Raw genomic sequence first — 24557 nt, 5'->3', positions numbered from 1 at the left:
CAGTATATACAAGTGAGTCATGTGATATAACCTACCTATTGATAAAGTAGCTAGTGACTTGTATCCAGTAGCAATCAGAGCCTGATCTAAAACCTCGTGTTTGTTGTCAAGATGACTATTTCTATCCAGCCATGTTATAAGCAAATAGAGTGCTACTCGTTTGTCTTGTGCAAATGATAAAATGTGTTCATACTCTGCATCAAAAAACCCCAACTCTGTGGCTATTCGGTGTGTGTCCCTGGCATTAATCTGTCTCGATATCTTGACAAGGTGTTCTTCTGTTAGCTCTGCTAATAGAAAACAATGAAGTCACTCAAACCAATTAACAATATCTCACCAGGAACTGTACTTGGAGTAGTTTCAGTTGGCTTGACTGCTAGGTTGGCATACTGTAATGAAATACTCTAATAGAACAACCACCCCAACTACAACACATACCTCAACTACCCAAAACAGTTGTCCACTAGACAGGTTAACATTACTAGTACACGTGGAACAATGTGTGAATGATCTCTTCACATTTGGTACTGTAATGTAATGAGCACCATTTGGACAACGAAGATGAAACTTGTAATCTAACTGAAGACCACCACAGCAAGCCTTAATATTATTCCTGATCAACTTGACATATTGCTCTTTAGGCTGACTACAGTAGAAACACTGGTAGGTCACTTCAATTACAAATGGGTGCTCAGTTAAAACGATAGTACAACAAGGCTCAAGAGACAAGGTTATCTTGTTAGAATATTGGTGGACCTTCTTGAGACCACAAGGAAGTTTTTCATCTCTTAGCAACAGGACCACAATCTGTGAGAAGATCTGCAATGGTACAAACGATTGAGAGAAGCTGATAAACAAAGATGACAGGTTTTTCTCTCGAATTTCAGGAGCTGCTTTAAGTAGACTTGGCAAGAAGTAACAGTTGCACTGGAGGTGTTGCTTTTCTTCTACTCTGGGAATAAGTGTTGTCAGATTAAGGCTTTTCAGGTAGTCCAACATCAATTGACTGGGTCCAGCCATTGTAGAGTTACTGTTAGGAGTAGGAATGTTTAGCCAATGCTGCTCGACTACACACTGCTCCACAATGCCATACTTCAATAAGGGACTCAAAGAATGAGAAAGATGTAGCACTTTAGACAGCTCATCAGCAAGCCACAGTGTGTTACGGAAAACAACATCCTTTAATTGGTCAGTATCCTTGTACAACATACTGCCACTGCTTGACCAGAACTCCATCACCTCAACCAACTCAGACTCTCCAATGTGAAAAATACTAGCCACCTCTTTGACAAGCTTGTATGAGATCCACGGCCATTCAGAAACTTCAGTCAAAGCATCATGGAACATTAGCCAAGACAGTTTTATATCTTTGCTAAACTTCATCAGTAATCCATCCAGGTGCTCCTGGATGGTTACAATGCCATTGTTGTCATTTACTTCAAATGGAAATACACAATTGTGAAATATATTTTTCAAGCCAAACTCCTTCGTCTTGCTGGTCAGGTCAGACAGCAACATTGAAGCATTATTGCTATCACCCTTCACAGCAACTAACATGCTGTGAGTGTCTGACTTGAAATGACCCAATAACGTGGCCCAGTAGAGTATGCAATCAGCTGGAGACATGTTCCCAGTGTGGGGACAATGAGAGAACTCTGTCCAGCTAGTGTGTTCATAAACAAAAATTGTAATTATCCTATTCTTGGTTGAGAACAACACGGGTATTTGTGCATAAGAAGATGAAGTGTGGCTGAGGTCAAATATCTGGCTCATACCATACATTGCTGCTGTCTGTGACTTTGATGCCTTTAGATTCTTTTGAAATTTGTTGAGGAAACTATAAAAAGATTTGTTTTGTGACTCTGAAAGGGAACGCGTTGAATCATGGCTTGCAAGTTCTTTCAGCAAATCAACCACACTGACACCTTTCTCTGTACACTTGCTATATAACATCTGCACAAGAACATCACAAGAATCTCCGGGGCAATTAGCCCACGACACTTTCCCCGTTGAATCCCTCTCAATATCCACGGTAGTCAAGGTGATATCCTTGTCTTGTCCATTAGACTGAGCGTTAACAGAATAATAGGAGAACAACTGTGTAGTGAAGTTGGTCTTGGTAGCACCTGGCAGGCCAACAATCACAACTGAGCTAATACTTAGTGGCACCTTGACATCAAGGACACTGGCCACGGTACTGGGGGACTCCTCAGGTTTGACTTCTGTACAACAAATAACTAACATGACACAACTACACACAGACAGGCACAAGAACACACAACACTTGTATGACGTGTATGTTGCTATTAGATGTGTCACTGATAATGATATTACTTACCATAGTTAACATTATCAACTGCACTGCTGTCATGGGAGGAGTCTACAAGATGTTGTGTAATGGCTGCTGTCCTCGAATGAGATATCAGCTCTACTTGTGTCTTCAACAATCTAGCTACTTCATCATTGATCAAGTGTAGTCGTGCTGTCTTCATCCAGTGTTCAATATTTCTATCAAAGATGGTCTGTTTAGCTGACCCAGTGCTAACAGAGTGATGGTTCTTAAACTTTCTACTCTCTGCACGATAACTCTCCGTAGCTTGCTCCATATCAAAGTTGGCTTTTTTCAACGACTCCTTCAACTGTTCATTCTCAGCAGAAAGCTATAAATCAACAAGATAAAATCACACACAACACATATCGTGTGCAACTGCAGTTCTTAAAATCAGTTTACAATATTATATTGCTCAAAATATTATTTCCATTATGTAAAATAAAATCCTATCAGGAAGTATACAGCAACTATATGCTAAACACATCCACACATATACACAAGTACGGCCCACACACGCACACACACTACTATACACTACAAATACACCGGAGATGGTGTAGTACCCGTTGTGCTTGCTGTTTAGCCTCAATGCTGTATTGTTCCATTTTCTTCTTATGCTCTGAACTCTTGTTCAGCTCCACACGCAGTTTATCTCTCTGTAACTTCAATTGTGCAACTGAAGCATTAGCATCATCACCACTCTTCTCCGTGTCATTTGAGATCTCATCCGATATTGAACCCTCTTCAATACTCTGTATGAGATGAAGTGACAAAGAAATAAAAACTATGGCTAACAAGCAAATCTCAAAAGAACAGCCCAGGAAAACACCTCTTGCATAAAATTAATCTTGCTAATTGATTCTTACACTATCTTGCAAGATTTGTTAAGGTGCAAGGAAAAGGTCCTTTCCTTGCACAGATTTGCAACATTTTTTTGTAACCTTCCAAGATCTTTCAAGACCTTGTTCTAGCAAATATAATTTTTACTTGGGAGTGATATGGTTTTTTCTTTCTTTAATGATATGTTAATGTGTGTGTTTGTGTTGTGTGTGTGTGTGTTGTGTGTGTGTGTGTGTGTGTGTGTGTGTGTGTGTGTGTGGTGTGTGTGTGTGTGTGTGTGTGTGTGTGTGTGTGTGTGTGTGTGTGTGTGTGTGTGTGTGTGTGTGTGTGTGTGTGTGTGTGTGTGTGTGTGTGTGCATGTGTGTGTGTGTGTGTAGTGTAGTGTGCGTGTATGTAATGATATGCTAATGTGTGTGTTTGTGTTGTGTGTGTGTGTGTTGTGTGTGTGTGTGTGTGTGTGTGTGTGTGTGTGTGTGTGTGTGTGTGTGTGTGTGTGTGTGTGTGTGTGTGTGTGTGTGTGTGTGTGTGTGTGTGTGTGTGTGTGTGTGTGTGTGTGTGTGTGTGTGTGTGTGTGTGTGTGTGTGTGTGTGTGTGCATGTGTGTGTGTGTGTGTAGTGTAGTGTGCGTGTATGTAATGATATGCTAATGTGTGTGTTTGTGTTGTGTGTGTGTGTGTTGTGTGTGTGTGTGTTGTGTGTGTGTGTGTGTGTGTGTGTGTGTGTGTGTGTAGTGTGTGTGTGTGTGTGTAGTGTGCGTGTATGTGTGTGCGAGCTGCTGACATGTCACAATAGTTGTAGTAACACAACCTTCACACATACATATCTCCCCCATACCATGTCAGTTTACATAGTAAACTAGTATATTAAAATTATAAATTTAAAAATAAAGTAGGAATCCAAGCAATAAAAAGTAGCGAAACAAGAGAAGAACGATGGTAGCCATTACAGCATAGCTCGGTGGGAAATCCCTACTTTGGCATGATATAGCCATTATTTTGTGTTCAATGCCAAAGTAGGAATTTCCCACCGAGCTATGCTGTAATGGCTACCATCGTTCTTCTCTTGTTTTGCTACTTTTTATTGCTTGGATTCCTACTTTATTTTTAAATTTATAATTTTAATATACTAGTTTGTTTAGCTTTTTTTGTTAAAGCATACAGCTAGCTATAAACATGTGACTGTTCTATTAGGGTGACTGCTGTGTTAGAGTATCTCGAGGCAGCCTGCAAGATGTGCGCTTGCCCAAAAGGGGCGTGGTTTCAATCGATTATAGAGTATGTCGAGTCAGCCTTCCAAATTGAAGGTGTGTAGTCACTGAAATACAGCTGGCGCCAAAAGGGGTGCGTCATTGTGGTTTCAATCAGTAGATCGATAATGCGTAGAATGAAGAATGGGCGTGGTCTTGTGACCCATCGTGAAGCTATCTAGCTAGTACCAGTACCTCCATAGAGTACCCTCTGTCATAGATTATATCAGTAAGGAATATAATCTATTCCTCTGTACAGTAGCGTAGTCTAAGCGCCTTAAATAATCTTGCGGCGTCTATTATGCTGCTTAAAGAAAGTGTTGATACGGAAAATTAACGCCTCAATATGGTTTCGTTGGATGAAGAAGAAGACAAGCAGCCTGATTGAAGATAAAAGAAAAGACAAGGCGCAGAGGGCACACACTCGTCGGAACCCCAAAAGGCACATCCCACTGGTGAGTTTGCTAGTGTTGCATAAAATGGTTACCGTGCACTGCTTCATTTGGCCTCTAGGCTTGCGACGGTGATCAGTCAGGCAGTCAGGCAGTCAGTCTAAAATTCAAAGTTTTGGCAATTTTTAAAATTCTGTATCTGGCCACTTGTAAGCGTTTTGTTGCATTTAATGCTGTTTTATGTATTATATGGACTAGTACTATTCCGTAAAGGTGATTTTCGTCTTGTAAGATATCTCTAGGATGATTTTTAAAGGCGCGATTTTGGGCGGCGCACGAAAATTTCACATGGATTCCTACTTAAACGGTACGACCGTACCGTTTGATTTAAGTAAAACTTTTTAGGAATTCGAGAAAACATGTCATCTACTAATTTACTACAAATAAAATACAGTGACAGTATTGGGTGGAAGTTTTCAAGGGGACAAGATGAAATATTGTATGTTTTGTGTATAGCAACAAGAGTGAGTCAGGTTGATGTACTCTAATAGAACAGTCACTTAGCTCACAGATATACAGACTATTACCCAGGAATGGAAACATCTCATGCAAACCCATTGACTCTAATACAAGCCCACTGACTCTAATACAAGCCCATTGACTCTAATACAAGCCCATTGACTCTAATACAAATGTGTTCGTTGGATCACTGTCACCCCCTTAAAAAAAATGTGGGATAGTAAGTACATATCATACAGTACGATATGAGTGTTAAGCTTAGTTGTTAGTTAGTAAGCTTCCTCACGAAAGCGGATAGTTGGGCCTGGTTTGTAGGTGTATAGTCACAACAGTAGAAATAGTCTTCTGTGTGATAAATTCGAAGATATTGCTACTTCCAGTAACAATGAGCCGGCGCAAAACACTGGATAATTTCAATCCTGGGTACTTGTCTGTACGTCTATGCTTAACCTTACGTTAACATCAAGATACACAGTAGTATTTCGTGCAGCTAAGAAAGCCGGTGTGCCACACAAAGAAAATAGCATTTTCACAGGTGCATAGCTCCATGGCCCCTACTCCAAAGCACACCATTTTTGCATTATAGCTCTCTGCCAGGTGGGGTAGACCACACAGCAAATTTGTTTAAATTTGCACCATCCATTTGAGAAATATGGGTATTCAAAGTTTCAATTTAATTTCTCAGTTTTTTTCCTTCTTACAGGGACTTCAATTTATTTTTGCACTTTGCAAAAATTGCTATAAAACACAAATGTGCCTCAGTCTCTGTGTGCACTCTATTAGAGTATTACAATAATATTACCAAATAAATAATACAAAATAATACATTTATAAGTCTGTCTTCAATAATCATCATTGTGTCTGTATAGATAAGAACAAATGTGAACCCCAAAGTCAGCCATAGGCTTATTATTATTGGGCAGGCAGCTCTGCTGATGTGTTCCTAATACAGTAACAAAAGCCAAGCTGTGAAAAATGGTGAGGCCTTCGGGGAGACTGAGTGAAAAGTGTTGAAATCAAAGGTGGTGGCCAAGAAATGGCTGCAATGATGTTAATACTAATAAATTTAATAATGGCTTTGTGATTTACTTACCTGCCCACATTAGTATTTATTATGGATTTCATATTTTTGAATAATAATTTGAAATACATCAATAGCTATATTGATAAGGATGAATTAGGAACTAAAATTATTTCAGCAGTTTGAAAAAGGTACCAAATCCAAAGTAACCACATTTCACAAATAAAAGATTAAGATACTCTAATAGAACAGTCATTCCTTTGGCTGTTGGTACAAGTTGCCAACACACCAGTAGTGTTTTCACCATCAAGTTATTATTAAATATACCAATCTAATTAATAATCACGAATACTTATGAACATGTAGAGCTTAAATCACAGATAGTTTATGTTTGATGTGAACAACAAATGTGACTGTTTCTGGGAAAACCGGTCTTATCACCCATTTAAAAGTATCGAGAAATGTGGGTTTTAAATATTCAGTGTTGTAGCTGGCCAATAGTGGTAGCTACGCATACCAAATTTTCACACGTTTTACAGCAATTTCTTACCTTCCAGATCATCCACTGAAGAAGTAGCCAACAGCTAAGTTTCCTGCCATTTTAGATAGTTTTTAAACCGAGGTTGTCTGTATCAGGCGAGCTCCAGAAGGATGGGAGGTGGGGGCCCTGGAAGGCGGGCAAGATGGTGTTCAAAAATTGAAAAGGAATGTGTTGGGATGGATTAGGCCAAGTTATGGGCCATTCAGGGCTCAGAACTGGCTAAAATGTAAGGAAATTTACAGCACAGGTCATTGTTCAACACCACGGAGCTGTACAGCCACACACAGCCATCTCCTGGTTGGCCAGGGCTCCATCAAGACTCCAGGCCACTGGTATGGCTCACCACTGTGCTTTAAAAAAGCAGCCAGCAAAAGCAGACCACTTTACTCTGGTCGACTATGGCAGTGAAATTTGATAGTACATTCATTAAGCATTGTGTTTGTGTGAAAAAATCAAACTTCCTGTCTTGGGTGATAAGAACGGTTTTCGCAGATCCAGTCACAAATATCTCTTGTAATAATTTTCATATACCCATTTCTACAAATATTCATTGTTATGTAGGTACAAAATTTGAAAAAAAAAAAAAAAAAACAATTTGATGTGCTACTTCTAAAAACCAGGTGCCATGCAACTAGCTAACTCATCTGGAGTTAACCATAGATAGTATATGCTACTATGATAATTTTAACCAATAGGGTAGTTTTGGGTTGTGCAATAATATTATTAGCTAATTCTCGTATTTTGTAATTCATGAAATTTTCGAAATTCGTTCAATTACGTTACTATACACTGCTAAGGAAGCGCTTGTTAAACAAACCACTTTTACCGCACAGAAATATCTTCTAAACTGTTGTATACTTTGACTACCATGTTTTTTTCCATAAATTCTCTCGACAAAGCCTCAAAGTTGCTCTTCATTTTCGTTCGCGTACGTAAGGGATACGCCCCCTTTCAACTTGAAGCAATAGACTATTCCTGGTAGTGTACGAGGCCTGCACCGTTGTTTTTCAGTTGCTAAATGCCTGAAAACCTCAAAGGGAAGGTAATTTACAAAATCTGAGGAAAGTCGCCACACCCGTATTTCAGTCCACGAAAAAGAAACCACCTCAGAGCAAAGTTCACCTGTGCAGAAGTTTAATACAGACTTCATTTTGCTTTACTTCTTACGTAAAAGCTGCTTTTACTTCTTACGTAAAAGCTGCTTTTACCATTATTTAACAATTTTGCTCACGTGGGTGCGTACAGGCAAACATAGGTAGGTAGGTAGATAGGTACACACACACACACACACACACACACACACACACACACACACACACACACACACACACACACACACACACACACACACACACACACACACACACACACACACACACACACACACACTTTTACGAAAACAATTTCAGTAAACCATGCGTGCCTGGTTTAATTTAAAATTAATATAAAATTAATAACAATAACACTTCCAGTTCAGAGGTATACGGTGGACAGCAAACAAGGTGATAATTGTTCATCTAATATAGTAGTTAGTATACTGTTGAGACATACACACAATATCTCTGGTGTGTAGCTACTGTTAGTTGTGATGTGGTCTCCTAGCAACTAATATGATATTAAACATACTTTATGATAGTCAATTAGCACAACTACTTAACTATGTAATAATTGAATGATCAAATAATTGATTGACCACAAATCCATTAGTGGTGACCTACCTGTTTTTGTCTCAAGCTATCATTGACAACTTCCAATTCGTTAATTCTCTTGTACAAGTTGTCCATTTTCTTTGTCACATCCTCACCACCATTATCATCAGAAGATGGCAGACCACTAGGTGGTACCAAGTCTAGTGAATCTTTAGAAGTCACGTCAGATGGAACATAAGGTGCCTGTGTAAACAATTTGACCGTGACTTATCATTACTAACTCATCACTTACACTTCTCTTTGATAGGTCTTTATTGGATTCCTTTTTGAGTTGTAGGAACCTCTGTATCGACTCATAAACCCGCTCCACCTGTGGTGTGCATTAATTGAAATTACCACATGGATATGGACAAAAGTTATACCCAAGAGAGTTAATAACACAACTTAGTACCTATACTAGGGATCTTGATAAACGTGTGTGTGTGACCTGATTTTGGAAAACTTACCTTTTGGTCAATTTTATGTTCATAGCTAAAATGAGCTTTTATCAGAAGATAATAATAAAACAACATAAAATAATGTAACAATTATCAGATAGTTTGTTTCAACAACATCAGCTGCAATGACAAATTAGGTGATTAGTCCAATCAAGATCAAAGCAATTAAGCACCTGCAAATAATTTAACTTGCTATAATTATTTCACTGATTAAAGGCTTTAGTGCAGCAGATTTTTCATTTTTGTAGGATTTCTGTTAAAATGAATCATAACAGACAGGCTCATCACAGAAAGGCCATTGCTGTGTAGTACAACACATGACAGATGTATTGGATCTTTTGCACCAATAACTCTTGTTTGCACACATGCAAAAACTCTGGATCATAATTCTGGTGACATATCACATTCCAGCTAGCTACTTGTTCTGTGACTAGAAACACATTGCAGGGGCGGATCCAGGAGCTGACAAGGGGGTGGGGCGCAAACAGGCTAAGTTGTAGGTGGTTGGGAAGAACAGAATTGCTTTAAGCATCTTAGTACATGCCTCACTGTTTACAGATATATAGTTGTGAAGTCTTTAAACTGCTTACAAGAAACGATCATTATTTTTGGGAAATTTGCCCTAAATGCATGCTGGAACATTGGAATGTATGAAGACTTAAACATCTGATGGCCAAAAACTGAAGTAGTTAGAGCACTGGACATGAACATTACAAGCAGATGATCACAACACCTTTACGCCATTGTTATGTTGTACAGATAACTGAGGTTAAGTGACTATTAACACATCACAAGGAATGTTGTGTGTGCAATATTCCATGTGGAGGAAGTCTTCACTCGTGGATATAGTGAGCATTGTTAGACATTGATTCCAGTTTAGCTTTTTACTAACATTATTACGTATAGGGAAAAACCCAACAAAAACACCTATACGTCATGGAGAGGTATACACAGAAGGTAGCAAGACACAATCATACGATAATAGATGACACAAATTAAATATTTTCGCTCAGTACAACACATTCATACCTCGCTACTTGTTGTCATTTTTGTGCTATAGTGTAAATGTTTCACGCAACGTGGTCACTACCCGAGCCATCACCACACCCGAAGACTGCGCACGTGCCTCATTCCCAAACACGTGATAGTCCGCAAATATAATTATGAAAAGTTACGTTGTACTTGGTGGAGGCATTTCAGGCCTTTCTGCAGCTTGGAAGTTGTCAAGAAACAATCGAGCAAATGTTACGTTAATAGAACGTAGTGATCGTGTGGGAGGATGGATGCGAAGTGAACGTACCGAACACGGATCCGTGTTTGAGCTGGGCCCAAGGAGTCTTCGGACAGCTGGTACACAAGGAAAGCAAACACTAAACTTGGTTAGCTCACGTGTGATGTATAGCACACACTCAAGAATTCATTTGCATGGATTGATGAGATATGCTGGCATCGAGGCCCCGGGGTAGTCCGGCGCGGCCGCCCCGTACATGTGTTACGATCACTTGTTGTTTTTTTTTAATATACTAATCCATGTGGCTGTGCAAACTCTTTCCCAACTGATTTGTTATCAAGACCCCTGCCCATCATAAGTGTCCTGATTATCATCGTGTCCCTGATTGTCAAGGTCAGTTAACATGGTAAGGGACCATCACCAAGTGCAAGGGGTCAGTCATAGGTCAGTCACTTAGGTCAAGTACTTGAAGCACAAATGCTTAAATGCTTCAATTACAAAGTGAAGCACTATAAAAGTCCTTGATATAATTACTTAATTACTTTTAATTATATAGGTAACAATTTACATAAATTGTGAAATTACTGTCTCAAGTATTTATTATAACAACAAACAAACATTAATTGAAATCCTTTAACCTATATCTCTTGAACCTGAATACTTTTCCTGCAACACTTAACAACCATTCTACAGGAGCTGATGACGCAGGAATTCCCAGTATGGTTGCTGCTACTTGGGCCAATTTCGGATACTTACCCAGCAGCTATTTGCATAGTAAACTCAATCTTTATGCCTATTAGCATAAGCTAGGATATTAGCATAAGCTAGGATATTCTATGTAAAACACTATATGACATAAATCTAACCCTGGTTGATACAAATATTGTCTTGTGGCAGTGTTTACATCTGGCCTTGAAAATGCCATCCAGACATTCAGGTGGTTCAAAGTGACTGCATGAGAACAGCAGGCAACTTTCTCTTTACCATTTCATCTAATTAAATAGCACCTTTTGACTGTTAGACTGTTAGATTTTAATTTCATTGAAGCAATCAAGAGCTTCCAGCCTTGTGCTTATAAAGTGCTTAAGTACCAGCACAAGCACAGATGCTGCACAATAACAAATACTTGTAAGCACTTCAAAACAAGTGCTTAAGGCTTGACCCATGGGTCTGTCACTCAGTGAAGTAAAATATTGTTGATCAAAATGCTGAAATTTGAAATATGGAATATGCTGAACACCAAATATTTCTGGATACTTTCTGCATAACTTAGTATATGACTCACAAAACACAATCGAGATCTTTCATGGCTTCTTGAATAAAATATGGAGGTTTTAAAGCAGAAATTTCACCACTGAAATTTGGAGTGAAATATGAAATATGATGGCCAAATTTCAAATATCATTGACAATTTTTGAGTGCCCCTACCAGTGTACAGATTGTGCAAGTGTCAGCAGGTGGCACTGTAGTGAAATTGCTGTGCCTTGTACATTGGAACTAAGTCCATACTATTGGGACCATGTCCATACTATTGGGACCAAGTCCATAATGTTGGGACCAAGTCCATACTATTGGGACCATGTCCATACTATTGGGACCAAGTCCATAATGTTGGGACCAAGTCCATACTATTGGGACCATGTCCATACTATTGGGACCATGTCCATACTAGTCCATAATGTTGTCTAATATTACTACTACAATGCAGAAGGTTTTAGAGGTTAAAATGTAGACCTGCCTGGTTATGGAGGTGTTTTCTATTGTGTTCTTAATTTGGAGTGTTTGCATACAATTAATATGACTGGTATCCTCAACTAGATGAAAGAAAAAATAATAGTTGTATAAGATTCTTCAAGGATCTGTAATGCTCAACTTACCAATTGAAATATTACTAACTAGAGGCTATGAAAGGAGATTGTTGGTTTATTTTCCCAGCCACTATTAGATTATGGGGCAGCCAGATTTGATTTAGAAAGCATTAGAGAATTTCACACCTCTTAGCTACTTTATTATTTTTACAGTTGAGTTGTTTATTTTAGATAACTGAAATTGGTTTGGATTCACAAGTATTACCAGCTAGTAAAGCAGCTAAGACACGTTTCATATGGACTGACAACCACAAGTTAATACCAGTACCATCAAGTCTGAAGGACACACTCAAGACTGTTCCTCCACTTACTAAGCCATTATTAAGGACAGTGTTGAAAGAACCAATAACTAAACGACAACTATTAGATGATGAAAGTGTTTATGACTTCTTTTGTCGTCGATTTGGCAATGAGGTAAGTGTGTTATTGTGTGCTGTTGTTGTGTGTGTGTGTTGTGTTGTTGTGTGTGTGTGTGTGTTGTGTTGTTTTGTTGTTGTTGTTGTTGTGTGTGTGTGTTGTTGTTGTGTGTGTGTTGTTGTTGTTGTTGTTGTGTGTGTTGTTGTTGTTGTTGTTGTGTGTGTGTGTGTGTCGGTGTGTGTGTGTTGTGTGTGTTGTTGTTGTGTTTGTGTGTTGTTGTATGTGTGTTGTTGTTGTGTGTGTGTGTGTTGTTGTATGTGTGTGTGTGTGTTGTTGTTGTGTTTGTGTGTTGCTGTATGTGTGTTGTTGTATGTGTGTGTGTTGTTGTTGTGTTTGTGTGTTGCTGTATGTGTGTTGTTGTATGTGTGTGTGTGTGTTGTTGTTGTGTTTGTGTGTTGCTGTATGTGTGTTGTTGTATGTGTGTGTGTTGTTGTTGTGTTTGTGTGTTGTTGTATGTATGTTGTTGTATGTGTGTGTGTTGTTGTTGTGTTTGCGTGTTGCTGTATGTGTGTTGTTGTTGTGTGTGTGTGTGTGTTGTTGTATGTGTGTGTGTGTTGTTGTTGTTGTGTGTGTGTGTGTTGTTGTTGTATGTGTGTGTGTGTGTGTTGTTGTATGTGTGTGCGTGTGTGTGTCTGTGTGTTGTTGTATGTGTGTGTGTTGTGTGTGCGTGCGTGGGCCAGTTTGTGAAATGGTGTCCTTGGCTCATTGTACAATACATAGATAATGTCAATTGTAACTTGCCAAGTGGCTGTGTCCACAAATTTCTTAACATACCTGCAGTTCCAGCTTACCTACAGTTTGGTAATAATATTACACTTCAGTTGGACTTCTAGTAGGAACAAGAAATGGAGGGACTGATAAGGTGTCAGTAAAAACTCTATCCACTAAAAGTGCTTGTGACAATCATCACAGCCAACTGCTGCTATTGCTTAACCAATAGTCTATTAAGTCCCAGTAAGTTGCTTATTGAGGTTTGAAGGTTGGCGGATTCATTCCTGTTGTATGGTTTCAGCAATCTCACGATATCAATTCATTATCACCCGGGGTTTACAGAACTCCAAAGATGTGAGCACAAAAGGCAGACCTAGTGTGTCTGGTATAAAGTGTATTATGAGTGTACAAATGACACTTTAGCATATCTGGTAGCATTAGTTACTCAAGATCCTGATCAATAAATTACAGTCATAATTCTCTGTTTGTAATTATTACACATAAACTAATTACAGTATATCAACTAATTTGTAGACCAGTGATACTGTAGGTCTTGTTTGAGTTGTATATGTAGTGTTGACACATTTTCTTTAGGTGGCAGATTATTTTGTTGATCCACTTTGTAGAGGAATTTATGCTGGGAAGGCCAAACACTTGAGCATCAAGTCTTGTTTTTCTCAGTTATTTGAATTGGAACAAAAATATGGATCTGTTATATTAGGTGGCGTTGCCGGATCAGTACAAGGTTTGCTCCAACCCCAAGCTGGTCCCATATCCACTCTATCTAAAAGAGCTAAACAGCAACGATGGTCAATTTACACATTACAAAATGGTTTACAGAGCCTTCCTGATGTGCTACATCAAAAACTGTCTGACCAAGCTACAATAGTTACTAACACATCTTGTACCAAGCTGATTTTTACTGATAATGGAACTGTTAAGGTTAGATGTGATTATTAATTTTGAATTGTTGCAATAACTTATCCTGCATAATTAACCATCAACCTACATGTTACCTTCTAGACACCTTCACCACATTAATATAGTTGGGTATAATCGAGCCAAAATATGCCTTCAAAAAAACTTCTGATGAAACCTTCATTTTCTAATGACTAACTAACTGATGCTTTAGAGAAGCATAACTCAAAATGCTTACAAGCTTAATTTTCTTTGTTTGATTGCAGTTAAATGTAGCTTTTGCCTGGCCACATCAGTGGTAATAATATGGAGTCTTGGTAATGTAGAGTACAGTAATATTGTATAGTAGGGAGGCTTTCCTGTATTCAACCAATACCAACTTCACTATTCCTTCACAACAGCGTGGCAGGCATAGTTAAACCCAAAATGTGCTTTCAGAGCAATCCTACACATTTCTATGGAGATTTTCTGCTAACTGACTAACTCTTAAGCCAAGCATAACTCAACAGGCTACAGGCTTGATTTCTTTACTTTTTAACGTTGCTTCAGCCCCACCTTTTCACCACTGCAGTTGCTACAATGCATGTATCATGGTCTTAACCCATGTCATCCCATTTCTTACTCTACTGCCACAGTATCTGTTAATGTGTGGATAATGCATTATGGCTTTTACTGTATTGTGAAAATTGTATGTAATTTCTGGATTCATTGCAGAAGTGTTTTTCGAACTGTTCTTTGTTTGCGATGTATAAAGGGTGGAACATCAAATTCGAGCTGAAGGCAAGGCCAAAAGTCCATAATATTAACTCTTGGTCGGTGACCACTTTGCTGTGCAGTAATTCATAGTCAGGTTATCTTGGACGTAAATGGTTTGCCAGCAGGGGTGCCTTAATTGGTGTTGGTACCATTACTGTGCTAAGAGTTGACTTTTCAACAAGTATAAGGAAAAATTACAAACTTTATAGTATGGATCATAGAAATAAAAGCAATGAAACAAGGGAGGTCACCTGTGGCTATACTTCAGTCTTGTTGGCAGGCTCTATATTTGACCGAAGTAAGAATTTAATGTCCGCTAATATGCTGCTGGTATAGATGACTTCCCTTGTTTCATCGCTTTGTTTCGTTGCTCATATATAACATTGTTCCGGGTTGGCATAAACAGTAGACTAGGCTAGGGTTGGGCAATATTTCAATATTGATGTGCTATACTGAGTGCCGTGGCTTTTTGAAGATACTGCAACACTGCTTGTGCATAATAGCTAAGTGAGAAACTGTACTGAACATGTCAGTGTCTTGTTAGACGTGTAATCATGCACTAAGCAAATTTTATATTATTTTTGAAAATATCAGAATTTTGAACATAATTATGTTCTTATATTCTGTGTGTGTGTGTGTGTGTGTGTGTGTGTGTTGTGTGCATGTGTGTGTGTGTGTGTGTGTGTGTGTGTGTGTGTGTGTGTGTGTGTGTGTGTGTGTGTGTGTGTGTGTGTGTGTGTGTGTGTGTGTGTGCTAGTGTTATTACATGACATGGCAATAATTGCAATTATCAACACAGTCATTTTAAGGGCCCAGGATCAATGGGGATCCAGCTTTTCATGGAGTTTATATATTTTGCAGTATTTATATATCACTAGATACATTTGTAAGTCAAACACTTAGTGCTACTTCCATTACTAGTCACATGATGCACCACTTTGTAGTTTATATCTCTGTGACTGTCTCACACAATGCCTCTGAAATGATGAAGGGTCTGGACTAGTTAGCACAGTAACTCATTCTTTGCACCTTCAGTGTATTGGGCTTGGTATTAACTAATCTTTGTCTTTGTGTACACACCACTTGACTCGTGAAGTGTGTTAGTCACAACTTGCAGTAATCGCTTCATTGAAGCTATTTCCCTGGGGTATTTGTTCACACAAAGTTCTGAACTCTACATAGCTAGAAAGTTTTTGTAGCTAGGCAACTAGTGTCCTCATTGTGCAGCAGAGCACAAGTGGCCTAGTCATCTGCAGACCCTTTCTCAGAGGTGCTTAAAATTTCAAATTGATATAAACATTGTGTGAGGAACCATAACAGAGAGGATTGGCCATGTAGGACTACACACTATGACTTGCAGAGGCAGGGTTCAACCCAGAATATTAACCTAGAGGGGGCGAAGTAAGTCGCTTCGGATTCTAGGGGGGTCTGGGGGCATGCTCCCCCAGGAAAATTTTGAAAATTTAGGTGTAAATATACTCAATTTTGGTGAAATTTTACTGTGATGCCATTGAATATTGACCATTGGATTATACAACTTTGGGATCAATTAAACCTTTCCATTTCTCAAGGCTTTAGGTATAAACCTAGGGGGGGCAATAGCTAACCCAGAGGGGGCCTGTGCCCCCCCCCGCCCCCCCCTAGATTAACCCCTGAGAGGTATCTAGTACAAGTAGAAAATGTACTGGTATATTAATTTTAGAAATGAAGTAGGGTTCCAGCAATAAAAAGTAGTGAAACAAGAGATATCAATGATTAGCAATGTAGGGATTTTCTCACATAATCATGTTGTAATAGCTACCATCATTGATATCTCTTGTTTCACTACTTTTTATCGCTGGTTCATTTTAAAATTAATAGCTAGCAAGTAGTTATGTTACACATGTATGGCTGTGACTGCTTTATTAGACCATCTTGATCTTCCTGATTATCTCAAGTGATTTATGCAGTATATAACAGGGTGTGGTTTTCCATGTCTAGTTTTCTACAGCAAAACGACAGCTAGAATATTAAGGGGCGTGGTCATGGTATGCTCTGATTGTTAAGAGCGGAGTGGTGTGTTCTGATTGTTTAGGGGGCATGGTTGGTCCATGCAATCATTTTATAAGTGATCTACTCCATCTAAAGCACTTCAAATAGTTTTGTGGCTTCTACTCCTCTGGAAAGTGTCAATGTGGAAATTACTGCCTCAATGTGGTCTCCTTGCATGAAGAAGACGTCCATGTAATTGAAGAGAAAAGGAAAGGCAGAACCAGAAAAAGCACATGCCATCATTAGTGATTTTTAATTCAATATTCGGCCATCTATTTCTTGTTTTTAATGCTGAATTTGACGATAGATACACTAAGACTATTTTAGAAATGTGACTTTTGTCACATGTTTCTGTGATGGCTTTTAACTGCAGCATTTTGGGCAGCTCCAATCATTTTAGAGGGAACCCTACTAAACAATACTACTGTACTGTTTGATGAACATTGTGATGTATAGTATAGTCCCTGGTCCACTGTTTATACCAACCCCATTGTTTCCCCTCTCAGCAAAAGCCTAACTTGCTTGTTTGTACAAGCATGTATTGTATTTTGAGAAAAACAAAATTAAAAAAAAAAAAAAATTACACATGCTTACTCAGAGAAGGAAGACTCAAATCGATTAAAACTATACACTATCTTATTTGTCTGCTCATGGTGAGTTGTTTAATTTCACTGTGTGCATGTCACGCGCATTTGTTTACAATGCGGTAAACGTAAAACAAAATCATCGTCATTTCTTCAATTAAACTGCCTTCATACCCATATGTGTAAGTGACTACAGGGCTAAAAAATATACCTTGGTTGATTTGCAAGCCAAATTTCAACGTTGTAGACCAGTGCAAACGGAGGTGAGAATGTCAGCACCTGTAATTTATAGTATAGTCACTGTACAAATCAGTTTTCTTGCTCTTCTTACTGTCTAGCACTGTAATTCCAAAACTACTCACCACATAAGGCTGAAAGTTTAGTGATCCATTCCTTGGACACTGTAGATAACACTGAAGCATTTTTTTTTAAAAATTGGAAGCTATGCGAACAAGTCAGGTTTTTGCTGAAATGGTCACATACATGGTCAAGACAGTATCAAAATACAATTGTGAATTAGTGGAGTGAGGTATAAATATTATTCCATAATGAACAGTTTCTACCTGGTGATATGCACATTAGTATATTAACTATTTACTGAGAGGGTTGGTCACACTGCACATCAAACATCTCATGTGATCTCAACTCTGTCACCTCAGTATCAACACAAACTATTCTAGTGTGTGTCAATTACTATGGCTTCCATAGCCTAGTCTCGTGCCCAGCTGGGCTTGCGCTGATGGGCAAACACTGTCTGGTGACAATGCTTGAGTTTCTTGGACCCAGAAGTACAATCCAGCTAAAATATTGGCTGGCCATATTTTGGCTGGCCAATCAGAATCAACGAGTTGCACAATCACATGAATGTATTGGAAGTAGACAAAAAATCAGACCATGTAAAGCAGGAAGTTACTCAGTTAGGTTGCTCAAGACATTTGTTGCTAAGTACTGTTTTCTGATCTTCGTGACGGAATGTTTCACCAGAAATGAAATGCTATTCTGTACTAATACAATAAATGAGAGATCACATCTAGTAAATATGACTGTACCAATACGACATTTTACATCTGACAAGTATAAGAAATGCACAGTAGGGATATTCACTTCTTATTGTTTTACAGTATTTGGACATTACGTACTACTCTGATCCAGCTTGTTTCAGTACTTTTTATTGCAGCATTATACATTGTCCCTAATCTAATTTAAAATTCCAATTTTTTCTTATACTTGTTTGTGAAGTTTTTTTGCAAGCTCATGACCACTAAATATCTACTGAGTTATTCACATCACTATTATACTAGATTATGACTCATACAATAACAACTGATCAGTGGGTGTGGCTCTACATAAGCCTGCAGACAATAATGGACGTGGATTCGTGCATACCTACGGACTAATGAATGGGCGTGGCTACCATATGTCTACAGACAGTAATTTACGTAAGTGGGTGTGGATTCGTGAATACCTACACACTGATGAATGGACGTGACTACCATATGTCTACAGACTGTAATTTACGTAAGTGGGCGTGGTTCACGAAAGAAGCAGAGCTATGCTATGACATGTAGTAACACACATTTAATTTAGCACGTGGGGTCAGACCTGAATAATCTGTAAATAAAGCAGGACCTGGATGACCCGACTCGGTTTAACATTGTTACTAAATAGACTACATTTATTGACTTACACATTGCTAATTAGTTCACCGTGAGTTGCTCTCTCTCTGATCAACATGAACAGCGAGTCACGTACACGTGTGTTTTTGGTGTAACCGACGACCACGTGTATTCGAATAGTTTGATGTAATATACACTGGTATGGAAGCCATACTGTAGTCTATTAACACTCGGCAGTAGGACCTTGACTGATGGCCATGGTAAAGAAGGATAAAAGGTAAGACAATAGTGTAAGCATTGTATGCTTATCAATATACCAGCTGTAGCCACTTTTCCGCTACGCTTGACTGAAGGCGTCAGGCAGGCAGGCAGTAGAAAATTCTGTTAAATAATTTTTTTTGTAAATTCTGTAGCAACTTGACGCAAACGTTTCAGGTTGATCTGAAGACACTTTTGGGCTTGGTTTTACCCAACCAATCCTGTCATATTGTTGTGAGGTAAAATCGTGGCAGGTTTTTGGGTTATATTATATCACAGATCGCCCCCACACCTTCGATGTCCCTAATATACAGTACTATCGTACTGTATGATACTGATATCCTATATTTATTGGCTATTTCCAATACAGGTTTTCTAATGAACCGATATCATATACTCAACTGATACTTCAAAGTCGAACCGATATGCATTATGGCATAAGAGTATGTAGCATGATTACTATGGCTGTGTGCTACAATTCATATGCTTTCCAACAATGTAATCCTTTTATTTGTTGGTACTTATGACTATTCACAAAAGGTTTTTCAGTGCAAATCACAGAACAAAACAAAAATCATCTACCAAACAACCAAAATAACTGGTGCAAATACCTCAGAAAAAGAAAAAATGCTTTACCTACTTGGGATTTGAACCCACATCAACTCATCATAGGTAAAGGACTGTTAGGCTAAGAACTTAACAATTTAACAACTAAGTCACTTGGTAATAATGCGCTTTTCATGGTACTTATACTAGTGCATATAACTCAAATGAAATATCTGTATTAGACATGCAATTGACCGATACCGATACTCGTAATATTGGTACCGATATCAATATAATATCGGTACAGCCCTACTAGCAATGCTCACTGTTTTTAAATGATTTTGTATCTCCTCGACTCTGATTGGCCAGCCAATATTTTGGCTGTATCGTACTTCCGGGCCCAATAAACTCGAATATTGTCACCAGATGATGTTTACACATTAGCACGACCCTGGCTGGGCATGAGACTTCCCATCAACCACCCAACACTTTGTATGGCTTTCCTAGCTAATAAGCAAATGCTACATTATTTATACTTATTTTCCTTTCATGATAATGATGCTAATTTTAATTGCCATGTTTGGTTGTGTTGTAATGATATATTTGGAGACCCCCCCCCCCCCAAAAAAAAGGTGGACTTCTTTTCTGAAATATTTGGAACCTTCTAAACTATTTTATGTCCCCTCTAGAAGAGCTGCCAGCATCATTTTCTGTGCTGGGGTCCAAATATTTTAGCTGGAAAAATAAATCCTCGCCCCCTGAAAACCAAGCTACAAACAACGGAAAAAGACACCATGAGATTTACATAATCAGTGACACTGTTTTTAGTATCATAGACAATCCCTTCTTATATAAACTTAGGGAAATATTTCACTTGAAATAGTTGATTCCTCTTTCAACATAAACACAGGATTTCATCCTGGTCAATTAGCTATCATTTGTCTCATGGGTCAATACTGCAGCATTGGTCCATGTAATGTGATACAAAGCTCAACTCCAGCTGTCCTACTACAACTCCAGATGTCCTGCTACAGCACATGTTTTAAACAATCACTTTAAGTCAACAGAGATAACTTACAACTACAATCAGCTCATATTCTAGTTACAAAGCTCATTGAATTTTTTTCACTTGTTCAATTATGTGCACTTCCAAGCTATACTGAACCAGTATCCATACTAACATTGTTCTATCATCCATACTAACATTGTTCTATCATCCATACTAACATTGTTCTATCATCCATACTAACATTGTTCTATCAATTTTATGTTTGCCTCTCTGTGCTGTAGAGCTGTGACAATTAATCGGTTACCGATTAATTGACCAGTTATTTTTTATAAATTCAGTTATCAGCCATTTTTTCTCATAACTGGATAACCGATCTCTAATATCTTTACTCAAAAATATATGGTTTGGGAACTCTTTTCATTCTTCAACATTGATATCACACTTGTTGTAGGAGTCAGCTTTACGTATAATGACTTGTTGCCTATTACTTTGGCCACTACAAGTATAATCAACTATAAATTTTAAGGCGCATGTAACTTAAAAATTAAGTCCAGCATAACAATTAGAGAAAATTTTGTTAAGCTCAGTTAACCAGATAACTGGCAGTTACGATCTGGCTATGATATTCTGTCCAGCTTCACAGCTCTACTCTACTGACTGTAGCTACATCATATACAATCAGCTCGTTCTAGGAAGCCATCAAAAGTGTAGACTACCTTCATTTGCTGTTGTCTGAAAGTGCCGAGTTACTATGAGACAATTACAGTGTTTGGCCACTACCAGCCTCCATGAACAATCTGCTGAATTTAATCAACTTCTCCTGCCCTGGCACAGTATCTTCCATGTCTTTTGTTTGCCTGTAAAAGTATTTCATCTTCTTTCTTAGCTCAACCATGCAAAAGGTGGGTGGACTTACTTTTGTAACCATGGCTTACTTGCCATGCCCATTGGCTTACTTGTCATGCCCATACAGGTCCCTTATCTTGTGGTCCTGTTTGGTCACATGCGTCCTAAGATTTTCCTGCCATAAACGTCAAAGTTGTGCTGCAAGGGATAGTGTACTAGACCTACCCTAGTTCTTTTCCAATTAATATGTCTATGCTAGTTGTGGGGGGATCAATTCAAATATTTGTTCCCTGCTGAGCCTCTACCCTGTGGTGACCACTATAGTTAGAGCGGCATTTAGCTGTCGGCTGTGCTTGTCACATTTGCATTAAAGAAACTGATTGCAACAGGAACAGATAAGTTAGGGATCAATATTTTCAGCTAAAATAACTGGACCCCCTTTGAATGCATGCAAATGGTGTTAATAATAAATTTTGTAAAATATTTCAGAAGGGATCCATGTACTTCAAGCATTTTTTGCTCCAGGGAGTCGAAATATTTGGACCAAGGAACCAAATTAGGGGGTCCAAATTTTTAGTGACAGTGTAATCACACATGCAATATGTGACAGTGTTATGACACATGACCAGTGTGTTTCTTGGGTACAGTGTTATTGTATATATGACCAGATGAATGACCAGATGTGATGTGTTTACCTGTTAATAGTTCCCAGCTGGTGTCCCAACCCATTAACTGACCATAGTCACTTCCAATAATGAAATGATGTCAACAAGTGATAACACAGTAGGTACAATACATGTATTACTGAATTACCTTTGGACTATTGTTTGTAGCAAAAAGGTGTCGATTTGTGGGTAGCATTTTAATGGGTATAAAAGTACCACCCAAATTGTCCACCACGCCTCCAACAGTTCACGTTATCTCCACATGTAAAGCTACCAAATTTTTGAGGGATGTAATTTTTGTGGATTTCGCAGTTGCTTAACCTGTCTGCTAAATTTTCATCCTCGAAAATTAACAATTATTAGGGTTAGCTCTATGAGCAGGTTAGCTCTATGAAGAACGAGTGATCCTTGAAAATAAAACCATGAAAATCCTGAAATTTGTCAATTCGATTCATGACCTCAGAGTAGACACCAACTCCTACTCTATCATGGAGTCATGTGAAAAAGAAGAGGTGAACAATGGAGGAATGGTGGATTAGTTAGTGGTGTCTGTGTGGGTGATGGATCATTATCAAATTTTCATCTTTGTGGTGAGTTAACAAAACAGGTGCTGGGTGGTGTCACTGTAGAAGTTAGCAATCCTTTACAGATCCATTTAGTGTGTGTGTCCATTTTGTGGGAGGGGAGAACTTCCATACTTGCTCTGTGTGTCAGTGACTTGATGTTGGTAGTGTTAGTAATGGAACAAGCTGTGCAGTGGTACCTGTTCTGTTATAGGCAGTATGTAGTGGGCTAAACTTTACAAACTGTGAAAATATGTACAAGTTATTTTTAACAGGGACCACTATTTATTTCTAATTCCTTGTAATGTAATATTTTTATGACAAATTTTGTATGGCTTCTACCATACTCTGAAGTATAGCCACAGTTAAGGTGGTCAATACATGTTCAGTACAGAAGGTGTTGTAATTATAAAAATACATTGTGAAGTGATAGGAATATCATCTCAGAATGAACAAATAATATGTGCAATATAGTTTATTAGCTGTTTACCTTGTCCACTGTGTTATTGTATGACCAGATGTGATGTGTTTACTATTAAGTGAATTTAGTTCCCAGCAGGTGTCCCAACCCATTGTTAACTTTAGTAATAACTGAAATGTTATCAACAAGCAAAAGAGATTGGTTGTGGTTACAAAAATTAACAAGTATATAGATTGGTTAATAGATAGTGCAGTACAAATAAGAGATTGGTTTGGTGTTAATAAAAAGTTAAGATGTGTATAAAATGCGTATGAGTCCCACATAGATTGGTAAGAAAGTAAATATGGCATTCACTCATTAAACTTGTGCTATCCTCCTCAACTTCATTTGAACGTTGCAGATAGCGTCGTGGTACATGGAGTAACTGCTTGGCCATCCCTTCCAAAAGATGAATTGGCTTGAGCGATGATATGTAGCAGGTTGGTCAGGATCTCTGTGATCAGAGTCGGGGTATGGGCCATTCAGAGTTGACTTGGGAAAGTTGGCATGTCCTTTACAGTGACCATACCAGTAGCCAGCGTTAAAGTCACGTGCACAGTCCTTGTTATCTCCTCGATCGTAGGTAGAGAATTTCATGTTATTGACATGACTGAACATGTCACCAATGTCACCTGTATATTCAGAAACAGTTAATAAATATTTACTAGAGCTGTTGCCGATATGGAAGTCATGATATTTTGCATATCCCTTGGAATTGTTGCAAGCAACTAAATCAATTCTTAGCTCAGTTGCTACTCCCATGAATTGAGATATTTTATTGAAGCCTAACCAGAACTCTCCATTCAAGTCACCAAATCCTGATGTGTAATTGTTCCATGATAGGTTGAAATGTGTGTAACCGTCTTTCCTTGACTGAAAGACCACCCATCCACCCCCATCATTTTCCATGTCACAGTAGACATCAGTGGGAGGGCCATCTCTGGGGCATACTTTGTAGACACCAGAAGTTAGTTTTCCTTCGCTCCTCCACTTAAGACAATCCTGGGCACCTGTTTTAATTAGTAATGGCATTAAAATTATC

At 38.5% G+C, this 24557-nt stretch overlaps 3 protein-coding genes across 4 annotated transcripts in view; 1 reads left to right on the top strand and 2 right to left on the bottom strand.

The window, feature by feature from the left end:
- LOC136261566 (uncharacterized) overlaps positions 1-10175 on the bottom strand; it is a 10570-nt gene extending 395 nt beyond the window's left edge. Inside the window, exons 1-8 of one of the 2 annotated variants that reach the window (XM_066055586.1) lie at positions 10066-10175; positions 8832-8909; positions 8609-8782; positions 2896-3084; positions 2339-2660; positions 439-2222; positions 338-389; positions 36-290 (exon numbers count right to left, since the gene is read on the bottom strand). In XM_066055586.1, the coding sequence (XP_065911658.1) occupies positions 36-290; positions 338-389; positions 439-2222; positions 2339-2660; positions 2896-3084; positions 8609-8782; positions 8832-8909; positions 10066-10083 (2872 nt within the window). In that variant the 5' untranslated portion in view covers positions 10084-10175. The remainder of the gene's footprint in view (positions 1-35; positions 291-337; positions 390-438; positions 2223-2338; positions 2661-2895; positions 3085-8608; positions 8783-8831; positions 8910-10065) is intronic. The other variant, XM_066055587.1, reaches the window with a different exon arrangement.
- The window catches only part of LOC136261574 (protoporphyrinogen oxidase-like), a 19576-nt gene continuing 5171 nt past the window's right edge, over positions 10153-24557 (top strand). Inside the window, exons 1-3 of the mRNA XM_066055599.1 lie at positions 10153-10415; positions 12307-12549; positions 13858-14205. Coding sequence (XP_065911671.1) covers positions 10200-10415; positions 12307-12549; positions 13858-14205 — 807 coding nt within the window. The 5' untranslated portion in view covers positions 10153-10199. The remainder of the gene's footprint in view (positions 10416-12306; positions 12550-13857; positions 14206-24557) is intronic.
- The window catches only part of LOC136261576 (angiopoietin-related protein 7-like), a 1519-nt gene continuing 597 nt past the window's right edge, over positions 23636-24557 (bottom strand). Inside the window, exon 2 of the mRNA XM_066055602.1 lies at positions 23636-24525. Within this exon, the coding sequence (XP_065911674.1) occupies positions 23834-24525 (692 nt within the window). The 3' untranslated portion in view covers positions 23636-23833. The remainder of the gene's footprint in view (positions 24526-24557) is intronic.

Source organism: Dysidea avara, chromosome 7 (genome assembly GCF_963678975.1).
Source record: "Dysidea avara chromosome 7, odDysAvar1.4, whole genome shotgun sequence".
NCBI classification, from domain to species: Eukaryota; Metazoa; Porifera; class Demospongiae; order Dictyoceratida; family Dysideidae; genus Dysidea; species Dysidea avara.
This window is presented reverse-complemented; position numbering and strand designations above follow the sequence as displayed.